General features: G+C 52.7%; 1 protein-coding gene across 3 annotated transcripts in view; it reads right to left on the reverse strand.

Annotated features, from left to right (window-relative positions):
• The window catches only part of SCAF8 (SR-related CTD associated factor 8), a 2,093,867-nt gene that overhangs the window by 1,033,056 nt on the left and 1,034,985 nt on the right, over positions 1–25,826 (reverse strand). For 2 of the 3 annotated variants that reach the window (XR_011268119.1, XM_069607747.1), the window contains exon 20: positions 7,024–7,248. Coding sequence is in view for 2 of the 3 variants with exons in the window: in XM_069607747.1 (XP_069463848.1) it covers positions 7,024–7,248 (225 nt within the window). In the remaining variant the exon portion in view is untranslated. The remainder of the gene's footprint in view (positions 1–7,023; positions 7,249–25,826) is intronic. The other variant, XM_069607748.1, reaches the window with a different exon arrangement.

Genomic DNA, 25,826 nt, shown 5'->3' on the forward strand with positions numbered 1-25,826 from the left:
GGAAAAGGGTCTCTCTCTCCAGGTTAAAAAAATCAAGTCCTCAAAATCCAGCAAAGTTGCTGGGGGTCTCGAAGGTGAAGGGGCACATTTATAAGAATTTTCCCCAACACTTTATTGCCATTTTTCAATAGTACTACATTCCAACTGGACCCCCCCCCCTTCGCCCTCCCCTTTTGCCCCCCCCTCCCTAATCCCCCATGATTCGGGACAAGTTATTTTTTTGATGGCGAGTCCTTTTTGGTTGCAGGCGTGCGTGTAACAAGCGATTGTTTGGCGTCAGAGCTTAGGGCGAAATTGTCAAGGTACGTCCTTCAGCTTCACCCTTCCCCTGGGCGGTCTATTAGCCCGAAGATGTCCATGCTTCTGGGGCACCACGCTGATTGCGCACCTTCCCTTAGATATCTTAGTAAGGGAGACCAATCTGAGCTGAATATTTTGTAGTGCCCTTGGATGGAGTAGGTGAGCAACTCCATGGCAACAATGTTCCATATCTTTGCAATCCATTCATGGTCCAGAGGAGGATCCCTGGACTTTCATTTGCGTGCCAGTACTAAAGCCGCCGCCATCATTCTTGCATAGAGCTTGCGGGCAGGCTTTGCTTTGAGTAACTCTAAAGTGCCGTCTAGGCCTATAATTGCGAGGCCCCTATTGCCTTGATTTTTAGCTCTAAGACCTGCTCGATGTCCCCCCCCCCTCCAGCACCTCTGGGAGGTCTACGGATACATCCTGTGCAGCCTAGTTGGCGTCAGGTGCCACTGAAACATTAGTTTAAGCCATATTTCTCGAATCTGGAGGATCTCGTCAATTTAGGGATAAGTTCCCACAGTTTTGCCCAGTCTGTTTCCTCTATGGCGCACCCGGTGGAGGCCTCCCATTTTTTTATGTATGTGCTCGGGGGGAGGGTCTCCCCCTAGTTTTGTGTGTTTGTATATGTTTGCTACCACTCTGGCATCACCAGGGTCTCTATTTAGGTATTTTCGATACCTAGTTGCTTCATGGTTGGGTGAAGTAGTCAGTGCCTCGGTTGGACAAAGGCGTACCTTTCCTTCTCGCCTAGGGTGAAGTCTGATTTGCATTGGTCGAAGTGTTTAATCTGGTCCCTGTCGAACATGCCTCTAACCTTGAGGCATCCCCCCTTTTGACAGTCCCCGAAAGCGTGTGTTTTGTGGCGCGGTGTGAATTGAGGATTGTCAAAGAGTGATGTGTACGGCAAAGGGAACGTAGTGATGGCTGCCCTTTTGACTGCTTCATCCCATTGGTCTCCCACTACTGTTGTGATGGAGCTGCTATACATTTGCGGAGGTCTGTGTCTTAGTTTTCCATAGTATTCTCTCAAGCCACCCTGCCCGCCCCCCCCCCCCCCCCGGCGAGTGCTCTGTCCATGGGTCTCCAGATCCTGTCCCTGTCTGTCACAGGTTTCCCCCCTTCTCACCTGACTGTGTTGCCGGATGTCCTCTTTAGGCGGAGTCTTCTTTCGTATGGTTCGGGACTTAAATAAGCCCGCTCGGCCGTCCTCGGCTTCCAGATTACGTTCAGCTTCGATGTCCAGGATCAAAGGAAAAATCCAGGAATATTCAAGAAGGAGTAGGGGGGCACGCGGAAGCGACACAGGGATTCCGGGAAGATTGGATAAGAAGGAAGAAGTCGGGAGAAGGGAATCCAGGGGCCAGGGGATAGCAAGTAGCACAAGAGAAGATACGGAGCATATGTCCGATCACAGCTAGTAGCAGCGTTGGGACGCGTGAGGCCGCGGGGGTGTGGTTTCTTTATAGAGGACGCTGCGTAGAACGTGAAGACTGGTGAGCAGCGTTCTGAGCTTGCCGCCATGTTGGTAGTATTATGGAGTGTAAGGTCCGATGTGCCAGGGACCAGGAGGACCAGAAGGGGCGAGTTTGATGGTTCATGACACTGTCGCCCTTTTGCAAATCCCGGACTACCCTCATCTGGGCGGCTAAGAAGTAGGCCCTAAAGTCCGGTTCCCGCATGCCTCCCCGGGAGGACAGGGCTCGCATTAGTTTTGCGGCCAGCTGCGAAGGTTTGTTCCAAATAAATGTTGTGGTTATTCTGCGGAGGGCTCTGAAGTAGCTCTGCAGGACGTGGATAGGGAGGGCTGTAAAGTGATAAAGTAGTTGTGGAAGCACCACCATTTTTAATGTGTTTATGCGTCCCATCCATGTAATCCCTAGCAGGCCCCAGTCTACCATTTTGGATTTGAGCTTCTCCAGGAGGAGAGAATAATTTGCTTGATATAGCCTCCCCAGTGATTTGGTCAGTTTGACCCCTAGGTAAGTTATAGAGTGTTCGACACATCTGTAGGGGGAGGACATTTTGAGGTTGCGCTCAAACGAGCTGGTGAGGGTAAGGTTGAGAATTTCGGACTTTGGGTTTATTTTTAAGCCAGCGCCCTCCCTAAATTGATTAAGTTCATTCTCTATGACATTGAGTCAAGTCTCTGGATGGGAAACCGTGAACAGCATATTGTCGGCGAACGTTGCAATTTTGTGTGTCGCCTCCGAAAGATATTCCCCTTTATCCCCTCGTTTGTGCGCACCGCTGCTAGGAAGGGTTCGAGATGTAAGGCATACATCATGGGGGACAATGGGCACCCCTGCTTCGTGCCTTGGGTCACTGCTACCGCTTCCGATACTAGGCCGTTGATGGAGAGCCGGAGCACCGGGCGCATATAGCTGGCTCTTACCCTGTTCGGGAATCCCATTCCCTGTCCCTTCTAGCCTTGATTGCTATAATTCTCCCTCTAAACGTTGCTTTGAACGCGTCCCATCTAATCTGTGGAGACGTGTCCCCAGCCTTGTTTGTGTCAAAGAAAGTTGATTTCCTCGGCCACTTCACAGACTGGAGTTTCGTCCTTAAAGATGGGAGTCGGGTACCGCCACTGGTCTGAGATTGCTATGGCGCCCAAGTCAATTCTCGTGACTCTTCCCATCAGTGTTCTGGAGACCCAATTGTAATCAATTTGTGAATGTGACTGGTGTGCGTGCAAGTAAAAGGTAAAGCCCTCCTTGTCCCCTCTACACGTCTACCAGGGCCAGGTCTTGCACCTTCGCCCTGGGGCCCTCTGATGGGCATCCCTGTGTTCCTGGGGAGATGCTACTTCTGTCTTTGTTGGTATCCCAGGTCTGGTTAAGGTCCCCGGTTAAAACGTTTTCGCAAAGTGTTCGAGGGTGGTCAGTGCTTTTTGGATGTAGGCGTCTCGACCAGTGTTTGGTGTGTATAGTGTTGCCACCGTGTATCTCTTCCCCCCCCCTCCCCTCCAGGGCAACGGCTAGGTATCTCCCCTGGTCATCCAAATCCGATCCCGTCAGGTTTAGATCTGGGCCGTCTCTCAGGGAAATGAGGAACCCCCTCCCCCCCACCCCTTCCTTGACAGATTGCATGGCTTGCAGAATTCTTGTGTAACCCCAGAGTTTTAGTCTCGGTCTGTCCCAGCTCTGGATATGTTTCCTGTAGCGTTACTAGATCTGGGTGTTCCCTTCTAATGAATCTCTCCATTCTTTTCCTTTTGGTATGTGAGTTTAGGCCGTTGACGTTTAGAGATATCTTCAGCTCGTCGTTGCTAGCCATACTTTCCCCCTAGAGACCTTCTCTTGTACTTGTGTACCTGCTTAAGATAGGGGGCGGCCATTCACTTCTACCCCCTCCCCGGTGCGCCATCTCCGCATTGACGGGTCCCCCCAAGTCAACCCCCTCCCAACTCTCCACCCCCCCCCCCCCAACTGGGTGGATTCAACTGGCATGTAGCCCCACCCCCTCAGTTTTTGGTTATGAGAGTTGAACCCTAGGATACTCCCAGAAGTGCCCCACGCGAGATACCCCACTCTCATTCCCCGATTCCGTCTCCTCCCCATCCCCCGCAGGGCCTCGCTTTGCCAGTGTCTGGCTTGAAGATGCTAGCAGTAAACTTGGCACAGGTCTAACCCTCTTTAACTAAACTTGACCTTACATAACTTAACTTACGCCCTCCCCAGGCGAGTTGTCTAGGCGCTGGTGGTCTTGTGCAGTATGTTTTGAGCTCAGGGCCTTGGGGTGGCGACTATCGAATCCCGGTCGTGCCTGGGCGGTGGGGACCTTCGACTTGGTTGGGCTTCCGTGTTCTTGGATCTTTTATTTTTGACCGTGGACCATTACCATGGCCTACGGGTGTTGTGTGTTGGTTGGGGATTAGGTTGGTGTTGGGAGTCGATGCCCAGCAGTGAAAGACCTTGCTCACAGCTCGTGATTTTCTGTTGCTTGCCTTGCTGAAAGGGTGGGCCCACCTGTAGCAAATTTCTCTGGATCTTAAGAATGTCAAGACAGAGGCCATCTTCCTCCATTTGATGAGCATAGCCTGGGCTGAAGAAAAGGTGCCCCATTCAAATGAATGGGGACAAAATAGTGTGCCATGAAAGTTGGGGGGACTAACACCCCTGTCCCCCCCCTAAAATTACGCCCATGTAGGTCTTGGTAGAGAAATATGTCTGCTGCGTTAATGGGGATCTGGTCTGCTTTTCTGGCCTTGGCCATAACTCGTTTTACTGTGTAGTTATGGAAGGCCGCCAGTAAATCACTTGGTCGCGCTCCTGGCGTTGTGGACCCAACCTGTGGACTCGGTTGAATTGGATCTCCAGAACTATGTCCGGGATAGGAGTTCTCCAAATATGGTCTTGAGAACTTGCGAAAGGTCCTGGTCCTGCGTCGCCTCAGGTAGGCATTTGACTCCGATGTTTTATCTCCTCGACCTGTTCTCCAGGTCCTCCACCTGGAGTTCGAGGTTATAGGTGGCCGCCGCCAGGGTTTCCAGCAGGGTGTCTGCTTTCTTAGCGTTCTCTGTCAGTTCTAGTATTGCTCTCTCGTTCGTGTCCACCCTCTCCTCTATTTTACTGACATCCCTCTTTATCTCCCATAGCCCCTCTGCCAGATCCTCCTCTCAGGGCGTCCAATTGTTTCTGTCCTGCTGTGGTGATCTTATCCACTATCTAGCTTGGTAGGTGTTTGAGAGCAAATTGCATTACTGGTCTGTCTTGGTCCTCTCGATCTGGTTCCGTCCTTGTATCTGCAAACCAGTCTGTTGTGGGGAGGGCCCCAGGTAGGTCAGTCCCCTTAGCCCATATCTTTGGTAGTGGTCCTTCTTGCGTCTTCCTGGGGGGCGGCTGGGAGTCTTTGTTCCTATTCTTTGACATTGCTCCGTAGGTGGCCACGTATGGCGTGCAGGAGTTGGCTGGTCAGCTGTATGCGACTGCAGGTGCCCCCTCGGGGGGCGGCAATGGAGGGGGGGTGCAGCGTGCCGTGTTCGGGGCTATACGGGATGGACCGACCTGGGCAGACCTGTCCGCCCCCTTGTCTCAATTCTTTTGATGTTGGGTTGATCCAGTCGGTGCCGATGTCCTTGTGGTCTCCTGTGCTGCTAGAGGAACCCTTGTTTGGCCTTGGTTCTTCCCAGCGGCCCAGAGACCCGTATGACATGTGTGCCGGGGCTGGAGTAGGAGGCAAACCGAATTCCGTGTGAGGGGACACTGGGGATTGGTTGCTGAGCTGTCCCCTGGGAAGCAGTACCTGTGATTGGGCCCAGGGGCTTACAGGTCCCCTTCCATGGACTCTAGTGCTGGCCCCAGTTTCGGGGGGCCTCTTTGGGACCCCGCTAGCTTCAGTGCACTCTGTCCAGCAAGGTATCCTGAGGTCGCGTGGGGTCCGGGTGATTTGGGCACCTCCGTTGGTGTGTGGGCACAGTGGATCGACTGATCTGGGTTGAGAGGCTCCCCCGTGCTCCTGGGTGAATTTTCTGCTCTTCCGAGGACTGCAGTAGTCGCTACAGTCCCCCGCCTCCGCTCCCCCGCCTCCTGTGGGCCTTTGGTTATGGCTCGTTGGGCCTGCTCCCTCACTGCATTGTCTGTGCTCCCGGGAGCAGGGAGTCCCCTCGTGCATTATGTGCCCAATTTATTCCAGCGCCAGGTGTGTGGGTCAGGGGGTGCTCCATGCTTACGTGGGCGCTGTGCCCTTTGCTGGAGTGGGGAGGTTCTTGCTGTGTTCCTCAGGTCTTAATTATGCTGTGGAAGTTAGTCGGGTTCCCAAAGTACAGCTCTCCCAATCCCCAAGGCGTTGAGGCGCACCGCCCGGGGTAGCCCCAAACGCTATTGCTCCGGCGGATTCTGAGCGGTATAGGTGTGTTGCTGGGTCCAGAGGATCAGCAGGAGACCCAGTGTGCGGGTAGAGTCCTTCCCCTCTGTGGGGTCCACGTGGTTGATCCGCAGCGTTGGGGGTTGTGTGCCCGGGTCTGCTCTTGATGCTGTTCCCAGATGGCCTGTCTGCAGGAGGCTAGGGTACCAGGACGTGCCGGTGTTTCAATTCTCCTGTCAGGCCGCGGGGTGAGCGGAATGTGTTAGGAGAACTCCGCTCCCGATGGTGGGCAAGCTTTGGTGTGCAGAGAGTTGAGGGAGCCGCTGGTGAGTGTCACTGCACGTACCAGGGGTCCCGCCTGAGGAGCTGGCGGGAAGCCGATATACTTGTCCGGGCACTGCCGTCAGCTGTAGTCTGGGGAGCCTTGTCTGCTGGTAAGGGGAAAGTTGTCCACCGGTGCGAAAGCGTGTGCGGACCCCCGAGGGCAGCCGGAAGGTTGTCGTTCTCGCGGGGCACTCTCCGCCAGCTTCTTCTGGGAGAGCTCCAATGCTCAAGCTGAACCGGCCAAGTTCACGGAATTCTGAGGCCTCACGGGTCGGGAGCGCAGTGGATGTGTTCACTCGTGCACGGCCATCTTGGAATCCGCCAGTGTTGATTTTGAGACAGTCATGACAGATCAAAGAAATCAGAGTCGCCATGATGTGTAACAGATTCATTGGAGTGTGCAGACAACACGGTGCATTCCATCTGAAGGTTTATGGAATCTAACAGTCCAGGTAACCAGAACAGAGCACTGCCATGCAAAAAATAAGAACCATTCTACATTTAGGTCATGGTCATCAAAACCTCAAGAGACAGTTTACGGCAAAATATATCAATTAATGCAAACTTCTTTCAATAGGTATTACTCACCAGATCCAATAGTATTTTCAGTAGAAATTATTTGTGAGTCTATGGATTTAGATGGCTTTTCATCAGATTCTGCTTGACTACTCGGTGGTGGAATATAAGGATTTCCAGATGAAACCGTTGGAGTAGCATTAGTAGAGGAGATTGAGGCATCTGGTAACATCAAGCTACTGAAAGACTCATCTTTAATAGTCTCTTGAGTGACAGATGGCGGAGGCTGGATTACTGCTGCAAACAAGTAGCGAAACAGATTTGCAATAGTTATTGCTGCTTTTTCAGCTCACCTTAAAAAGCAATCATTAATATACATACCAAAAACCCACAACTACATCTAAACCTCTAAAAAAGCATTCAAGTACACATTACAGTTAATATTTTGGCACAAATCATTAATTTCAAAGGTAAAGAGCAACCATTTATAATGGAGCATCCAATATTTAAAAATATTGAATAGCAACAATTGTGTATAAATAGTATTTAACAGTGAACTTAAGCCTAAGGAGATCATTTGTCTGGAGATACTCCATCTTGTGAAAAATGTATTCAGGCCAAGCAATGCAAAGATAATTTTAAGCACGGAGCTTAAATATTTAGTACTAAAAGAATTTGCTACCCGAAAACAATGTTAACAGAAAATGAAAGTAATACTTTGCTTGAGCATGCGAATCAAATGCGACTTTTAGCAGAGGAGGTATATATATTACACACTGTTAACCCACATCCCCTTCTGATTCCTAACATCAGGCCTGTACCTTCGCACATATGTACATTGTAAAATTACATGTGGGTAACAGCTTGGTGGGTTGTATCATTTGCATTTTCGCTGTCTGAGTTTTCCATATCTGATGGGGCTTTGTCAAGGTATGCTCTGAACAAGGTCCAAATGTCTTTTGGTTTACATGGTGCAGGCACCATTCCTACATAGTTTTCTTCACATTCTTTTACGCAAGTCAATGCTGTGAGGAAATGTTCTATGGTTGGGGCATGGCCACTCTTCCATTTCTGGAGGATGCATTTCTTTGCTACTGCGCAGGCGACATATAGTTTCCTCGTTTTTTCCGGGACCTTTCCGAAGTCGCTGAAGGAACAAGTTAATTACCTGTAACTGTTGTTCTCCAGCATGGGTCTGGCATGGATTCACATGCTCATGAATATTCCCCGTCGTCAGGCTGGGAATCCTCGGTAAAGAAAAATCAGTATCAGTTTCGTTTCTGATCTGTCTTTCGTAGTAGCAACCAATCACTGATCTCTGCGTCATACTGACCACAGCCAATGACTGCCATCTCCCTAAGCCCCGCCTCTGGCAGCCATCTTCAGATTTGGTAGCACGTGAAGTGGCAGTATGACCAAGTGAAGAGCCGCAGAGGGGTAGGCGGGAGGGTTCACATGTGAATCCATGCCAGACCCATGCTGGAGAAGAACAGTTACAGGTAAGTAACTTGTTCCTTCTCCAGCATGGGGTCTGGCATGGATTCACATGCTCATGAATAAAAGAAAACATAGCAGTACACACATGCACAACCACGGGAGGTGGCAACAGGCTCAACATTAAGCAATACAACAACTCAATAGTAAGCATCTCTTACCTTCTCACCAGGCTCACCTTAGGCGAACAGGTTGCGCAGCACTGCTTGGCCGACCCTGGACTCCTCCCTGGAATCCCGGTCGGCGCAGTAGAATTTCGTGGAGGTGTGCGTCGACCTCCACGTAGCAGCCCTGCAGATGTCCAGCAAGGAACACCAGATAGGAACGCCGAGGTAGCTGCGATCGCTCTGGTTGAATGGGCTCTCGGACGGCCGGGCAGCGGTCGGTTTGCCAACCGATGACAGTACATGATACAGCCGGAGAGCCTTCTGGAAATGGAAGCCTTTGAGAGAGCCTTCCCCTGATTGACCGGTCCAAAGTTCACAAAAAGTTGTGATGTCTTCCGAAAACTCTTTGTGCGGTCCACGTAGAACTTCAGCGCTTTAGCCACATCCAGCGAGTGCAAAGTCCTTCCAGCCGGCGACAAAGGCGACGGGAAGAAAACAGGCAACACCAAGGGTTCGTTGAGGTGGAAGTCCGACGGCACCTTGGGCATGAAGGAGGGATGCGTCCTGAGCACTACCCTCGTGTCGTGAAAAGTCAAGTACGGGGGCTTGCAGGAAAGGGCCTGGATCTCTCCCACCCCTCGTGCGGAGGTGATGTCCACAAGAAACGCTGTTTTCCACGACAAGAACTTCAACGGAACTGAGTGCAGAGGCTCGAACGGAGGTCCCATGAGCTTGGTCAGCACCACGTTGAGTTCCCACGCCGGGGCCGGAGCCTTCACCGGCAGGAACGATCTGAACAGTCTCTTCATGAATTCTTTCACCAGACGATGAGACCACAAAGACGTCCGTCCCGTGGTTCTGGTGTATCGGGAGATCGCAGCAAGATGAATCTTGATGGAAGCGTGCGCCAGTCCAGCCTTGGCCAGCGTCAGTAGGTACAGCAGTACTCGAGGAGCCGTAATCCGTAGAGGGTTAATCTTCTGTGCGTGGCACCAGACAGAGAACCTCTTCCATTTGTGTCCGTAGCATTTAAGAGTTGAGGACGCCCTGGCCTTTGCAAGAACCTCTCTGCAGTCGGCCGGTATGTCGTAACCTCCAAACTCTAACGCTGCAGGAGCCAGGCCTGAAAGTTCAGCGACTTCGGGTCGTGATGGAGGATGGCGCCTCCTTCCCTGGAGAGAAGATCCGCGTCCACTGGCAGCTTGAATGACGGGGACGCTGACAAGTCCAGAAGGTCCGGGAACCATATCTGCCTCGGCCACGCAGGTGCGACGAGGATCATCCTGCACCGTGACCTCTTGAGCTGGTTGATGAGCCGGATCAGCAACGGCAATGGAGGGAACGCGTATAGAAACAGGCCCTCCCAGGGGAACGAGAAAGCATCGCCCATGCTCCTCGGCTGGGGAAACCTGCTGGCGAACCTTCGGCACTTGGAGTTTGTCGCCGTCGCGAACAGATCGATCTGGGGTGTGCCCCACCATCGGAAGAGGCAGTCCACTAGATCCTGTCGTAGTTCCCACTCGTGGCACGAGCGCAGCTCTCTGCTGAGCGAGTCGGCGATGGTGTTTTTTATGCCTGCCAGATGAAACGGCACCAGAAACATCCCTTGGGCGACGGCCCAATGCCACAGATCCTGCGCCTCCTTGGACAGGGCTGGGGATCTGGTACCACCCTGCTTCCTGATGTAGAACATGGTGGTGGTGTTGTCGGTGAAGATCCTCACCACCTTGCCCTTGAGGGACGGAAGAAAGGACCTGAGGGCCCAAAACACTGCCCAGAGCTCCAGGACGTTGATATGGAGGGACTTCTTCGTCGGAAGCCAAAGGCCTCACGCGTGCAGATTTTCGGTGTGCGCTCCCCACCCTTCCAGGGAGGCATCCGTGGTCACTGTCTTTTGGTGGCCCGGGGTCTGGAAGTCCATGCCCGCCGTCAGATGCGCGCGGGTGCCCCACCACCGGATCGCTCGTCGGAAGCTCTCGTCGAGTGCGATCCTGTCCTCGAAGCTGCCCGTCTGGATCCAGCGAGCGTCCAGGAACACCTGTAACGGGCGCATCCGAAGCCTGCACAGGCGGATGAGATAAATGCAAGACGACATCATTCCGAGGAGGGATTTGATGGACCTCACCCTGGCCGCGTCCGCAACCAGCATCCGCTGCACCTTGCCCAAGATGGCCCTAGTCCTTTCCTCCGACGGAGAGGCCAGAAGCGCCACTGTGTCGAGTTAAGCTCCCAGAAACAGTGCGTCTTGCGCGGGCACCAGGTGGGACTTGGCGTAGTTTATGGAGAATCCCAGGTCTGTGAGTAGTTGGACGGTCCTCGCCGTGTGCTCCGCGGCGAGCTCCCTTGTCTTTGCTCGGATGAGCCAGTCGTCCAGGTAGGGGTAGACGTGGATCCCCTCCAGGCGCAGCCGCGCCGCCACCGGTGCGAGGCACTTGGTGAACACCCTGGGTGCCGACCTTAATCCGAAGGGAAGGGCTCTGAACTGGTAGTGATGCCCTTGGACCACGGATCTGAGAAACTTTCGGTGTCCAGGAAATCGACCTCCTCCAGCTGACCCAGGACGTGCTGGAGGGTGACCATCCGGAACTTCTGTGCCTTGATGAATTTGTTCAGTCATAGTAAGTCCAGGATGGGACGCCATCCTCCTGTCTTCTTCTTCACGAGGAAGTATCTTGAGTAAACCCCGGAGCCCCGAAGCATCTTTGGGACGAGCTCGATGGCGCCTTTCTTGAGCATCGCCTTTACCTCCAAGAGAAGTTGAGGGACGTGATGTTCCTTCCTGGCCACGGGGGGGGGGGGGGGGGGGGGGGGTGGGACGGGGGACACGTGGGCACTTCTTTAGAAACTTGAGCGCGTGACCCTGGGCCAGGGCGTCCAGCACCCAACGAGATTGTTGAATTGGGATTCTTTCAGCAGCGGCCCAGGAGGCCCGTTTATTTGTGAGGCTCTGGATTCAAAGATTTGGCCCCCTGGGGGAGAGAGGGGTGGCTGCTGGTCTCCGAGGAGGAGGAGGTACCAGGATCAGGGCAGATGGGCCTCTCAGCAGTTATTGATGTTCTTCCCCCTTGCGGGAGGGCCGCGCATCCTACGTCGACCAGCTACCCGGGACCAGGGACGGAGAGACTCCCCGCCAGCCCCCTCGGGGGAGCGGTCCGAGCCCCCCGGGACCTCCTTCTCCGTGTCCAGGTTCATGAAGGCTTCAGCTTCCCGAGGTGATGGGATTTGCAGAGTCTTTCCCTCCCAGGTGAAGGCGAGGCCTGAAGGAAAGCTCCAGCGGTAGGGAATCTTGCGTTCGCGTAGCCAGTCAGCCATGGGTTTAAGAGCTCTTCGTTTGGCCAGGGTTGATGCTGCTAAGTCTTGGAACAGGGCTATCTCCGAGTTCCGGAAGTGGATTTGTCCCATAGCCCTGGTCTCCTGCATTATCTCCTCCTTGAGCTTATAGAAATGGACCCTGACCAAGACGTCAGCCGCCCCATTGGGCCTCTGCCTGGGTCCAGCCCTGTGCTTCTGTCCAGCTCCAGTGGGAGTTATCTGGGAGGGTGATGATGTGGCGGAGGAGATCGGAAACATATGATAGGAGGTCTTTCTCTGAGATTGCAGATGGAATTCCCTGGGTTCGGATATTGTTCCGCCTCAAGCGGTTTTCAGCATCTTGTCTGGCTTCCAAGAGCCTCGCACCTGCACTCCAGGGCCCTAATCCTGTCAGCCCCCTCTCCGATCTCAAAGTTCTGATCATATGGCGTGGTCTCAATCTCCTCAGTTCTTGATTCAATCTCCCCTACTCTCTTGTCCAGCCGGGCAATTTGACTCTTTACTTCTTCAGTACCCTTCTGGAATTCCCTGGTGAGGGCTGATATGAGGTCATGAAGGTCTGCTTTCGTAACCGCCCGAGATGCCCCGGCCGCCTGGTCATCAGGAAGGCCATCCCCCGTCCCACCTTCATTGCGCTCACCCTTCTTGCTTTTTTCCCCCCCTGCAGGCATGATTAATAGCGTGGAGATGTCCGTTTGCTTGGCAGATTTACTGGATTTGGACATGGCGACTCAGTGCGGCCCGTGCCAAGGATAGAAGGGGGGACAACCAGCGCCAGACCACTGCGGGCACCCGGTCCCCAACCAGTCCCAGGAGGCAGCAGAGTGTCCAGGCAGGGCCGAGGCCCAGTCAAGGTGATCAGCCACCGGGAATTTTGCTTCCGGGGGCGGTGGAGATCAGTAGGCTCCTCAGCGACACCCGGTCCCATTGAGCGTGAGGGAAGGGTACAATAAACTGGTACAGGTTCGGGTCGTTGTTGACCCCCGAGGGGGTGCACCGGGGCCGATTCCCCCCCTTGGTAAAGAGCTAGAGCTGTGTGGTTAGAAATAGTCTGGGAGCCGGGAGGCCCGGGGCGAAATCTGATGGGAGCCCGGGTGCGGGGCCAATTGCAGAGTTGGAAGCGTGGAGAAGCCCTCAGAGGCCCCCGGGACATGCAGACATCAGGACGACAGAAAGACTCCACGGCTCCTGCCGAAGGCGGATCTGATGCGGTGAGATTGCAGAGCAGTTCAGGATGGCAGGAGGAGTGAAGAGGCTATTGAGGGGCCCCAAGGCATAAGCGTAGGCAGAGGCAGGCGGTCCAGGAGGAAGTGTCTTTGGTGCACCGCCGTTGGAAGCAGCGTGAAAGGAGGGGGGGGGGAGGGAAATCGCAGCCCAAGAGGACCACCTTACAGCAGGAGCGGCGACTCGCTCCTTTGGGCCTTCAGTCGGCCCGCCGTGGAAGATGGGCGCCCACCCCCTGGGTGTCGCGATTGACCGCGAGGCTGCTGGGGGCCCTGAGGCGATCAGGCCCAGTCCGCTCCGACGCAGGTGATTCCAGGTGCCGAGCACATGATGGCAGCTGCGACTTGGCGCGGGGGGGGGGCGAGGAGGCTCATGGAGAGGATCCCAGACCGCTTCAACGGTGATGGGTGATGCAGGGAGGCCCGCCTGGGAGACCGGAGTCGGAGTCCCGGCTCCGTTGGATGTTGTCTGGAGTATTGTGTTTGGGGAGAACAGCAGGCGCCGCTAATGTATGGGCGTGGGGGCCTTCCCCTCGTCGTAGCTTGCCCGCCGGCCCCCACAGCCCACCGGACCTCCAGAGATCACAGGTTGCAGGTTGATGGCCCATTCGGGAAGGAAGGCTCGGATAGCAGGCGGCAGTTTATCTGCAGCGGATGCCGCTGCTGTGGGGGTGAGGAAGCGGAGAGAGAGTGAGACTCCGCGGGTGCCGCTCACCCGGGCCCCGGAGGGTCGACCGGAAGCCTCAGCGGATCCCCCACGCTGGTGTACGTGAAACTAGGTCTGCTCCAGGGAGGGGGGGAGATGATGGAGACCTCCGCCACGCTACACTGGGGTGCTGCTGCGAGGGCTGCTTGGTTGCAGTGCACCGCGCCGTGCGGCTTGGAGAGGCTCCGTAGCTTTGGTGGTTCTGCCGTTGGCGCCCTGGGTTTAGGGGCAAGAGAGGAGGCAAAGCGCTGGCTGAGGACGGACTCTGTGTCGGGTGCACACCGTCGTTTCGTCCCGCTGATCAGAAGGGATGCCGGTCAGCCTCATAGAGGGGTGGAGTAGCGAGGGTCCATTGCTGCTTGTCATCCCGCGGTTAGATTCGTTCAGACCGCCCACCTCGAGATCGATGTCAAGCTGCAGGGGAGTCCGCCATTTTGTCCCCCACACTCGCTCAGTCTTCCCCGCCACTTCAAGACCGCCGAATACATGGCGTTAGCTCCCGTTGAGAGTTGATGGTTGGCCAAAGCGTGCCGCCACTCTTCATCTTTCGTCTGAGCTGGATTTAGCTGTTGAAACTCAGTCTTCACCGGTGCATGATAGATGGTAGCGTGGCACCAGCCGGGAGCTCTCACAGAGCCGATCCGACCTCCATGGCTCCAAGCCACGCCCCTCGCAAAGTGACCGGATAATGACCGGATTCGTCAGTGAAAAAGAGCACTGGTCAGTGGACAGGTAAGCGGATACAGCCAACAAAATTCCTGCGAGAAAAGACATGAATGCCCGATTCTGCCATATGTGAGACAAATGACAGGACTATGTCGATAGTAGCCTCCCTGGGGTCCAGCTGCCTAGCTAAACACCAGTGGCAGAACCGTAACCATTTACTTCTATACTGAGATCTTGTTGAAGGTTTCCTGGCCACCTGAATAATGCGCATGTTATCTGCGGACAAATTGAAACGCTCTAAAGATCTGAACTCGGCCGCCAAGCTGAACTATTGTGGGGAGGGGTGCCACAACTGCTGATGGTGAAGCAGATCGGGAACCAGCGGAAGCTTGAGCAGAGGACACACCGATAGATGCTGAACCTCCGAAAACCAAAACCTGGCCGGCTACCAAGGGGCTATGAACAGGAGAGAGCAATTCATTGTGGTCCTTAGCTTGAAAAGCGCCCGATGGATCAGAGGAAGGGGCGGAAAATTGTAGGCCCTCATGTGCCATGGAATCTCGAGAGCATCTCCCAGAGAGCAGGCTCCGAGCACGTTCCTGGAGGCATGCAAAGGGAGCTTCCTGTTTGATGATGTCGCAAAGAGGTCCACTTCTGGAGTGCCCCAAGAGCGAAAAATATCCAAGAGGATCTCCGTGTTCAGTTCCCACCCGTAGCTGACCACTGCTCGTCGGCTGAGAGCATCTGCAGTGACATTTAGCTGACTCGGGATGTGAACTGCTACCAGCCAGATACCATGCTGAATGGCCCATTCCCAAATCTGAATGGCAAAATCCACAAGAGGAGACCTAGTACCTCCCTGCTTGTTGATATAGAACATGGACCCTGCATTGTCCTTAACACGGACCACCTTGTTGACAATGCCTGGTTTGAACACTTTCAGTGCCAGGAATATCGCCAGGAGCGCCAGATAATTTATATGAAGCTGTCTGTCCTGTGGTGACCAAAGATTGAAAACCTGGAGATGATCCAACGTCACACCACAACCCAGAATGGAGGAATCCGTTGTGACAGTCAATAGTTGGCAAGGCTTCTGGAAAGGAGCACCCACCGATAGATTTCTGAGACGCGACCACCACAAGAGGTCCGTCCTCATGAAAGGTGGAACCAGTATCATTTTGGAATCTGGATCCACTGCTTGAAGCCAGGAGCTCAGAAGAGCCATCTGGCCAAGAAGGCTCAGGAACCACCAGGCCGACATGCTCTCCGGCTGCATAAACACCTGACACGTGGCCAATAGATCCGCCATTCTATCCCCAGTCAGCTGCAATCGATTGTATTGCAATGAAAACCCAGGAAAATCAAGTCCTGAGAGACCGTCATGGAGGATGTCCGCCAGTTCACTGACAGCCCAAGGTGGAACAGGAGCTGGAGCAGAGAATGAGAATGCTCGAGGCTTTCAGTGGACAAGGACTGCGCAGCGGCCAGTCGTCCAAATACGGATACACATAGATACCCTGCAGCCGAAGAAAAGCTGCGATGACCGACATCTTCGCAAAGACATGCGGTGCCGAGCTGAGACCAAATGGGAGCACATGAAACTGGAAATGCCCCCCCCGGAAAACCGCAAATATTTCCGATGCAGACTCCAAATGAGGATATGCATATACGCATCCTGAAGTTCCACCACGCTGAGCCAATCGCCATTCTGTAAAGAGGACTTTATCTGACCGGGCGTGATCATCTTGAATTTCTCTTGGGGAAGAGAAAGGGTAAACTGGGAAAGGTCTAGGATGGTGCACAGGCCAGCCTGGTTGGGTTTGGGCACTGTGAACAGACTGGAGTAGAAGCCCTCCCCTCGTTCCCTCAAGGGAACGGGTTCCACCGCCTTGAGATCCAGAAGCTTCTGGAATTCGGCTCTGAGGGAGGGCGTCCCTGGCTGCTGGAAGGGAGGATTGATGGGTCGGGTAGAGGGAAGGGGCAAGCAAAGCCTGCCCGAGCAATAGACAAGTGGCCTCAGTGATGGTCTGGCACACCTCCCAGTGAGACACAATGCACCCTCCCACCGGGGTCTCGTGTGAGCGCCGAAAAACAACATTTAGCGGACTTCTCAGCAGAGAGACTGCTTGATCCTGAAGAGGAGGCAGAGGACCGAGAGAAGAATTGCCTTGCTGCCGTTTCCGACGAGAGTTCCCAGATGGAGGATCGACCCTTTAAACATCGGCTTCACCAACACGGACAGGGACTTGGCTGTTTGAGTGCTGTCTTTAGTCTTAGTCAGCTCCCCATCCGTTGAAGAATGGAACAGTTATTTGCCGTTAAAAGGCAGGTCCAGAACCTTATCCTGGACCTCCTTAGAGAACTTCGTGACATGAAGCCAAGTCTTACGAGAGGTGTCAACACCAAGCATGAGGTCACGAGCCGAGGTGTCAACATGATGAGCCGCGGCCTCAAGCATATCCTATGCCAGAACTCGGACATCCGACAAGCCACCCTTAAAATCATCCAGCTTGTCCGCAGGAATGAATTCCTCAAATTCAGATAGACATTTTCATATTTGCCACCGCTAAGATGAGCTCTGCGTTCACCTGGCGCAACTGCAGGGCCGAATTAGCGAAGATCTTTCTCCCCAAGGAGTCAAGCAACTTGTCCTCCTTGGCCATAACCTGGGCTGCCGCTGTAGAAGACGCAGAAGCCGGTCTGGATTGTAACGTGGCAGCCGCCACCACTGTGGAGGAAGGGAGCGGGCAAGAAACTAATGCTACCTCTTCCGAAGTGTGAAGCCTATAACGAGCATCAATCCTCTTGTTAATGTGAAGTCCAGAGTGTGGTTTATCCCAGACCTGTGGACCTTGGCCAAAACATCCCTCTGGAGGAACAAGCCGGTACGCTCTTGAGGAGACAAGGTGAACACCCCAGAAAGCGCCCCCTCTTGGGGAGCGGGTGCCTCAGGTACTGGTACATCCAGAAGAGGCATGTCCAGAACCCGGTCATGGAACGCTCTAAACGAGCGGGGAAGGGCCTTGCTATCCTGATCCCCCTGCATGTCATTCGACAGGTCCGGACCGACCTGCGTCACATCTGACTCTACCGAAGACTTGTCTATTGGAGACAACTGAGGCAGGGGCAGAAGGGCTGGAGGTGGGTCAATCGGTAGAGGTGGAACAGCTGCTGGGACAACTGGTGCGACGGCTGGAACTGTCGGCACAGGAGCAGGAGGGCAGATTTCCCTAAAAAAACCTATGAAATACTCTTTCATGGGGTCAGAGTGCATGAGCCTCTGATATTTTCCGAAAAAGGCATCCTCCGTCCAAGGCTTAGGCATCGGAGTGGGGAGAGGCAGCTCATGAGAGGAGTAATTCCAAGGCCGTAAGGGAGAGGGCTGCCAAGAAGAGCCTCCTTCAGTCACATCAACATAGATCAAAGGAGCAGATGTAACAGGCAGCGAGACAGCATGCGTTAACGGCATCCGATCATTGCAGTCAAACTGGACAAAAAGGATTCGCACCAGGAAATCAATGTTCACCTGAAAATGCGCTCTCAGCACCCGATGGAGTAGGTGTAAGTGAGTAATCCAAAATGGCCGCCGTATTTCGCACGGGAACGGGGGCCATTTTGTCAGCATCTGAGGAGAACTGGGTCAATTGTGTGAGTGAGGCAGGGATCTCCACAGACGGGTCAGGGGCCTTGACTTTAGCCTTGACACAAGTAACCTCGGCAGAGCCACTACTGTGTGGCCTAGGATGTTTCTGAGACATACTATTAGCCAAATTAGCCTCTAGAAGAGGAACCTCGGCAAAGGAGAGCCACCCTGCTGGGTGACTGACAGCGACGCTGGAATGAATGGGAGAAACCTGCATAAAAAGCAAGGCTTTTTGGCTTGGAAGGCAGAGTCGACCATTGAATGAAGGAATCCGAAGAAGAACTTTAAGATGATGCTTGCTGCAACTCCTGGACCGTTGGTTTGTCCGGAGAAGCCTTGCTGCTGTGCTGAAACTCCGAATTAGTTTCGACTAGAGAAGCCCTGCAATGATGACTTCTCCACTTGAGTTGGTGGGACCAATAAACTCCAACGTAAACCATCTGGAAATCCCCTCGGAGCTGGTTGAAATTCCACTGCAGATGCTGCTGGAACCAAATAGCCAGGGAGAGGAACACCAGATTGTGTGCATTGCTTTTGAGTTGGCCAAGAGCTCCAGAAAAATCCTCCAGACTCCCAGGAAGCAGGAATGCTCGAGCCTGAGCCACCTCAACAGAGTGCTGGACCCCAGATGCAAGGAAAGCCCATCTCAACAGCTAAGAACCTACAGTGGTGCCATTTGTGTAGACGTGAGGAGCTGAAACCGCAAAGTGCCACTCCAGACGTCCTCCCTCTTGTCCCCACGACTGAGGCCCCGGAACACAATCTGCAGAGCTGCACAGGAACAGAAGCCAGCCAAAGCCTTTTTCTTCTAACCAAAGGTACTCTACAGTCTAAGAGAACTTACCTCTTGTTGTGTAACTGCACCTGTTCTCAGTTGAGACTTGTTGTGGTTGCTTCTGTTGAGTTGCTGACGGCTTCTTTACCTCACAAGCCTAAACAGCTTGTGGCCCTATTTTGATTTCTTCTTTTCTACAAACACTTCTAAAACATTGTGCAAGACTCTTACCCATCACTGAGAAGTGCTTCAGCTCACCTAGACTTTTTGCCCAATTGACTTTGGCCTAGCCTGGCTCCCTGAAGGACCCTTCAGTCCCTCTGTCATTGTGTTTGGACTTCCTTCCAGGAAGGGGTTAACTGACTTTGCATTGGGGGTTTTCAAAAGTACTTACCTGCTTTCAGAATATTTGTGAGATCTGTTTTGTCCTAATAACCGTTTCCTTTTACAAACTCTTAATTCAGATTCTGAATGCAAACAGTGATATATTAATGTCCACAGTGCCCTAGTTACTAAAGTCACCTGAGGGTGAAAGAAGTGTGCGACTTACCAAAAGGGTACTTACTGATTTGGAAATATTAAGAGTGTGTATTTTGAAGTGCATTTGTGTGTTACTATATTATTGCCCTTCTGAAAAAGGCTTATTCAAACTGACTTAATTTTTAATCAAGAAACCTTGTGTGTAAGAGTTTATTTTAATACTTGTCACAGTGAATCTCTGTGCAACTCCCCTACAGCTCACATTGACCCCTCTTGAGATAAGCCTGGCTGCTCAATCACGCTACCAACCTGTGTAGTACAGACTTATACCAAAGGTCGGGTTCCTATTGCCAGGAGGGCAGGGTTGTTTTAGTGCACACAAAGGGTACTGCATACAATCTTGTCGAACTACGTAGAACCCCCCAGATCCGTCAGCAGCCGGATGGTCCCCTCTGTGTGTTCGGGTATACATGTATCCCCTGTAGATGCCGGTGGGCCGCCACCGGTGCCAGGTACTTTGTAAACACCCTGGGCGCCGACTTCAGTCAAAGGGGAGAGCCTTTAATAGATAGTGCTCTCCCTGCACTACGAAGCGCAGGAATTTCCGATGTTTTTCATGAATGGGGACATGGAAGTAAGCATCCTCCAGATCCAGTGACGTCAGGAAGTCTCCTACCTCCAGTTGGCCGAGTAGGTGCTGCAACGTGACCACCCGGAATTTCTGGGACTTGAGGTATTTGTTGAGGCGCAGCAGGTCTAGAATGGGCTTCCAGGCCCCAGTCATCTTCTTTACCATGCAGTATCTGGAGTTGACTCCGGAGCCGCTTTTGAACCAGCTCTATTGCTTCTTTTCTCATCATGACCTGTACTTCCTGCAGGAGCTGAGGGAGGTGCTGCTCCTGCCGGGCCACCGGCAGCATCCGCTGACACTTTTGATCTTTTCCCACTTGCTGACGAAGCCCGCCAGCTGGCCTTCCAACGAGGTGCAACCGTGGGGGCCTGACGTCCTGGCCAGTTCAAACTTGCTTTCGGGCCTGCATGCCGCCTTGGGAGTGATGTCATCGTCGGCCACCTCCTCTGAAAGCCTTGGACCGGCCCCTGTAAGCCTCCTGGGTTGTGGATCGAAACGGCTGGCGGTACGAAGAGGATCCCCCGCTTTAGCTGACGAGGGAGTATCCTGGTCCTCCTCTGTGTTGCCAACTGTGTCCTGCAGGTCCGGAGCAGATGGAGGTGTGCTGGGTGTGGGCAGCTATGGCGTGCTGACTGGCAGTGTCAGGGGCTGCTGCCGAGGCTGTGTCGAAGAGGAGCATGCATGACTGGTGTGAGAGCGGGAACCAATGGATTGAACCAGTATCGGGATCTGCAATACCGGAGCCCAAGGTGGTGCCGGGGGTAGCATGTCCTTGATGACGCACCCAAGGATGGTGCCCATCTGTGGTTGCTGAAGTCTTGGCGGTCCTTGCGCACCGCACTGTGTGTTGCATACCTACTCCGTGCGGGTGTGGTCGGGTATGACGTGGACCAGGTCACCGGATTGGTCCAGTCCCACCTAGACGTGCATTCCCATGCCTGCGCTCCAGAAGGAGTCCGCCATCTTGTCTTGTCTGGTGGCCATTTTATCATGCCCCGCGCCACGTGCCTGCTGTGTGGTGCTTGAAGAGCCGGGCCCAGTCTCCACCTGCACGCTTAGAAACAAAGGCTCGTACCTCCCCTAGACCTCGGCTATAGACCTGGGAGGCGGAGTGCCCTCAGCCATGACGCTGGTAATGTAGTCGCGCCCCCTCTGTAGTGTTCCCGGTAATAGAGCAAAGGCCCTCAGGGATGTCCCTGGTAGAAGAGCCTTGTGGCCCCTCAGCGGTGGGACCGGGAGAGTCTTGCGACCCCCCTCAGCCTGTTGGCCGATAGCTCTGGGAGCCTCTGTCTCCTTGCTGGTCTTAGGACCTGGAAGGCCCCTCCCACTCTGGCTCTTCCCTGGGAAGGAGTTGCAGGGTCAATGCATCACACACGGAACAGCCGTACACACCATGGTCAGGGACAAGGCACCGGAGGCAGAGCGTGTGGAGATCAGACATGGGGAAGGAACCATTGCAGGCCAGACATCTTGCTAAAACCCTCCATCGTCTACTTGCGCCTGGGAGGGGCGTGGAACCAGAGGACAGTCTTCTCCAACAATCTAAGAGAAAACAGAGAGAAGAAAAACAGACATTTGCGGGGAAGAGCACGTGGAACTACAAGGTTGGCGGCCTAACCCAGGAGTGCTGGTGAAGTGGTCCGTTCCCGTCAACGCAGAAAAAAGGATTGGGGAGTGCATGCTCCCAGGGCTGCACCCCCGCATCTAAATTTAAAGTTGAAGACAATGTTGTCTGGTGAAAAAGGTTCCGTTTCCTGTCCCTAGCGAAAAACATCCATACAGTATGGAGGAAAGGGGACGGAACGTAGAAGTATTATGCTTAATCCACTCGCTTAGTGAGACTAACAGCACTTTTTGCTGGACTTCTGCACCTTTTTCCTTTTATCCTGAATGGAGCCTTTTCCCACCTCATTCATTCTTAGTGGCTTTGACTTTTGGAACTCTGTTCTCCGTGTTTTACCTCTACTTTGGAGTCTGCTTTCCTCCATATCTCTTTTAAGGCATATGTGTTTAACTTTTGCAGCACACAGCGCCCTAGGTGCAGTGTTGCTGGCGACCCCTTGGGTCCTCCTTTGAGGTCCTTTGACTATCCTTAAAAACTACTCTTCTTAAGGCTAGAGGGATACCTTGTATCCCTCCTATGTGGAGTGCGAATGAATACCTAGTACCCCCCCAGCTCCCTTCTCTCTGCTTCTGTGACTGTTCAATCACATTAACAACCCTATAGTTATGGCTGGTGGCAGTGGATGTGCTCTACCAACTATTGTTCTAGTGTCTACTGCAGACTGTATATTACAGTTTGTTATGCACAATAGGGTCACCCATGTTCTAACATGGTGGCTCCTTTCTTTTTTCGCCATTTCTATCGTGGTTGTTCTTTGTTAGCTCTTCTACCATTCTGGGAGGGGAAGGTGCTGGGTAGGAATTTGTGCAGTCCAACTGGTGAGGACTACACAAGACTCATCTTGGTTTTAGGTAACCAACCTTTTAATATAGGCCTGTACTACACAAGTTCATAGTGTGAATGAGCAGCCAGGCCTATCTCAAGAGATGCAACGTGAGCTGTAGAGTTATACAATTGAAAGCAGTAAGTACAAGTAGCCAAGTCACACTTAAAGTTAGATATAAATATGTATTCATAATATACACAAGGTTTAAATAAGCTTTCTTTAAAAAGTGTTATCTACTATTAACATTCAAAGTTTGGATTCAGTTTTTGAAAGACAATACTAGTCAGTAGTTACTTTTCTTATGCCAACATGTTCCAGCACAGGCAATACTTCAGTAATGGTCAGTATTGCACTTATTTTCATTACCAATTCAGTTGAGTTATTAAAGGAAGAACAGGTTAGACTAAGATTTAGAACATGCTTTCAAAGGTTTGTAAAACAATTACAATCTCCTAAAGGAAAGCATGTAAACTTTAATCCCAGCAGTAACTGTGTTCACAATTACAACCTATGAGGGGAACAAGTAGTGCCAAAGTCAGTAGGTCCAGAGGAGTGCCTTTAGGGAGCCAGGACAGCCAAAGTTGTTAAAGTCAATAGTTCTGATGCACTGGTTCTTAGATAAAGTTTTGACAAAGTTAGTAAGTTCAAAGGAATTCACTAACTCAAGTGAGCTACTTTGTGGAGAGCACAAACTGTTAGGCCAGTGCAAGTGAGTTGAGATCAACTTCAAAAAGTACTCTGCAACTCTGGCTAAAAAGGTGAAAACCCCAAACCCCACAGTACCTGTGGCTTGAAGAAAAATGGTCCAGCTGGATTCCTCCTTGCCAAGTCTTGGCAGAGCCTTGTTCCTGGACCTTGGTCATGGTGATGAAAGGGAGGATGTCTGGCGGGCTCCTGCGGCAGTACGCGGGAGAGGGAATCCCCAGCGAAAAATTTCCTTTGTTTCAGCGGCACTTCAGTGTTTTGGCGCCCTTTCCTCTGCGTCAATGAAGAACGAAAACACTGGTTGGAAGAAGCTTGCTCCCTCGGTCCTGGACTCTGGTGAGGGAACTCTGGATAAAGATTTCCTGCTTCTGTAGGGTCGTGTGAATGCCCACAAAGATTTGGACAGATTCGGACTTTGCAAGATGATGCATTCGTCAATGGTCACATGACCCCTGGCATTGGGCTTCTGCAGCGCTGGTGAGGCACAGCAAGTCGAGGGTTGCGCCAAATGGAAGCTTGTCTTGAGGCTAGTTGGTCCCACCAGCCCAAGGGAGGAAGTCGTCCTGTACTGGTCTTCCCAGTTGATATGAAAACAGGATCAGCACAGCTGCAGGGCACTTTGCGGTCCAGGAGGGTGATGCTGGCGTCTCGTCACGTCTTTTTTGGATGTTCCTCTCCAGTGGTCGACTCTGCCTCTAGTCCCAAACACCTCTTTTTTGTTTTGCGATTTCCTATTAATTCACAGCCTATGCTGTCTATCACATAGCAGTGTGGCTGTCCTTTTAGGACAGCCAGCCGGCCGGCCAATCGGGACTGGTTTCACTCAGGCATACCTAGAGACAAAGGACAGGGACATTTCGAGACCCTCCCTCACTTCCTGCCTTTCCAGACACACTGGAGGCAAAACACACGAAGGGCTCAAACCGGTTGTAACTAAGAGTAAAAACCAAGAAAGAACCAACAGAAAATGGCGAAAAAAGAAGGCATTGAATTGATATTTCATTTATATCGCACTCATACACAGGTGTTTCAGAGCGCGGCAAGGCAAGGGAGCGGAAACAGGGGAGAACCAAAAAAATAAAAAATAAAAACCATCTTACTAGGCCCAGTCACATTGAGAACGCATAAGTGCATGGGAGAGAGGGAGGGGAGGCAACAGTGGTAGTGCAGCCAGCAAGTGGCAAGTGCTAGGTTTAAGGCAGCAGACAGGGTAAGTCTGATAAGTGCAGGAAAAGCAAAGGGGGGAATGTATGGTTACAGATACAGACCCCAGTGCATGGGGTGGCCCCGGGGGCAGTGCAGGAGGGTGCCGGGGTGAGCAGGTACCTGGGCCCGGAGGACAGAGGGTGGCCAGGTGTACAGTGCAAAGAGAACAAATCAGCGGGGGGAGAGCGACGGCAGAAGCAAAGAGGATGGTCTTGAGGTGCTTCCGGAACCAGAGATGGTTCTCCTAGAGTTTTAGAGTGGCAGGGAGGCTGTTCCAGAGGGAGGCCCCAGTGTCAGACAGATCTACCACCAGCTCGTTTCTTTGAAAAACAGCTGACCCAGAGGGAGTTTGAGGTAGAGGACTGAAGGGCTCAAGAGGGGAGGTATTTGCGGAGACAAGGCAGGGGCCATTTTGGGAAAATGGTCACCCATGGGTGCTGTAGCTGAGGATTCAGCCTGCAGTAAAAATGCACACTGTAGTAAAATTAAAGCACTGCCACCAGCAATTTAAAGTATGTTAATGTAATAAAAAAATGTCACATGAGAAGTGGGAAAGGGAATTACTAAGTAACCCCCCGCAACCCCAGTACACACAGGGGGTGTGTGCTGGTCCCAAAAGAGAAAAGATTAAGTAAGACTGGGATCATCTTACTATTCTTGGGAACGGTAGTTCAACCAAGAAAATGTAATTAAACATTAAGAGAAGTCCATAGGACTTCTTAGTAGCAATGCACCCACAGTGTTGTGTGCGACTATGCAAAAAGCAGATGCCTATGGAGTTTGTCAGACTCCATAAAACTAACACACAAAAATCCTAGTCAGGAAAAGTACACAAGGGAGTGAGAAAAAGGTCCCACTCAATCAGGAGGAAAAAAAATCACAAGCCCAAAGTCCAGTAAAACAGCTGGGCGTCTCTATGTTTCAAGGGAATTAGCACAGAAATGTGGTGGGTGTGGGTGTGGGTGTGTGGGTGTGTGGGTGTGTGGGTGTGTAATGCATCGGAGGGACAGGGCCTCCATATCCTTGTCCTTTACTCTTTTTATTGTGTGTTCTGTCGTGTTTTCCGCAAAGGAGTCCATGTGGCACTCCTGGCAGTGCAGCTCTTTTGGTTTGGTGTACAGACCCATGGGATACCCTTATGGGACCGATGGGTGGGGGTACAACCCTGTGCCCCTAGTATACGTTTTTGGGCACCTGTGGCCCACAGTGCAAGGTACGGGCTGATGGCAGCTCTGTGCTGAAATGACAGGTGCCCCGAGCGTCCTCAATTTTGGGATCCCCCAGGCCCTGTCATTGGAATCAGTGGATTCCTGGTGGAAACAAGATGGCCCCTGTGGTCTCTTGCCCTCCATCGCCTGTTGCCTTGGTTGTCCCGAAGTCCTGGGAAGCCCCGGCTCTGTCCCTTCCCCCTGACTGGCTGTTGGGTGGAAGTTCCATATATGGTAGTGTGGGGAAGTGCTGGCCAGACTGGCTGGAG

This window comes from Ambystoma mexicanum, chromosome 4q, assembly GCF_040938575.1.
Source record: "Ambystoma mexicanum isolate Mex_15411 chromosome 4q, UKY_AmexF1_1, whole genome shotgun sequence".
Taxonomy (NCBI): domain Eukaryota; kingdom Metazoa; phylum Chordata; class Amphibia; order Caudata; family Ambystomatidae; genus Ambystoma; species Ambystoma mexicanum.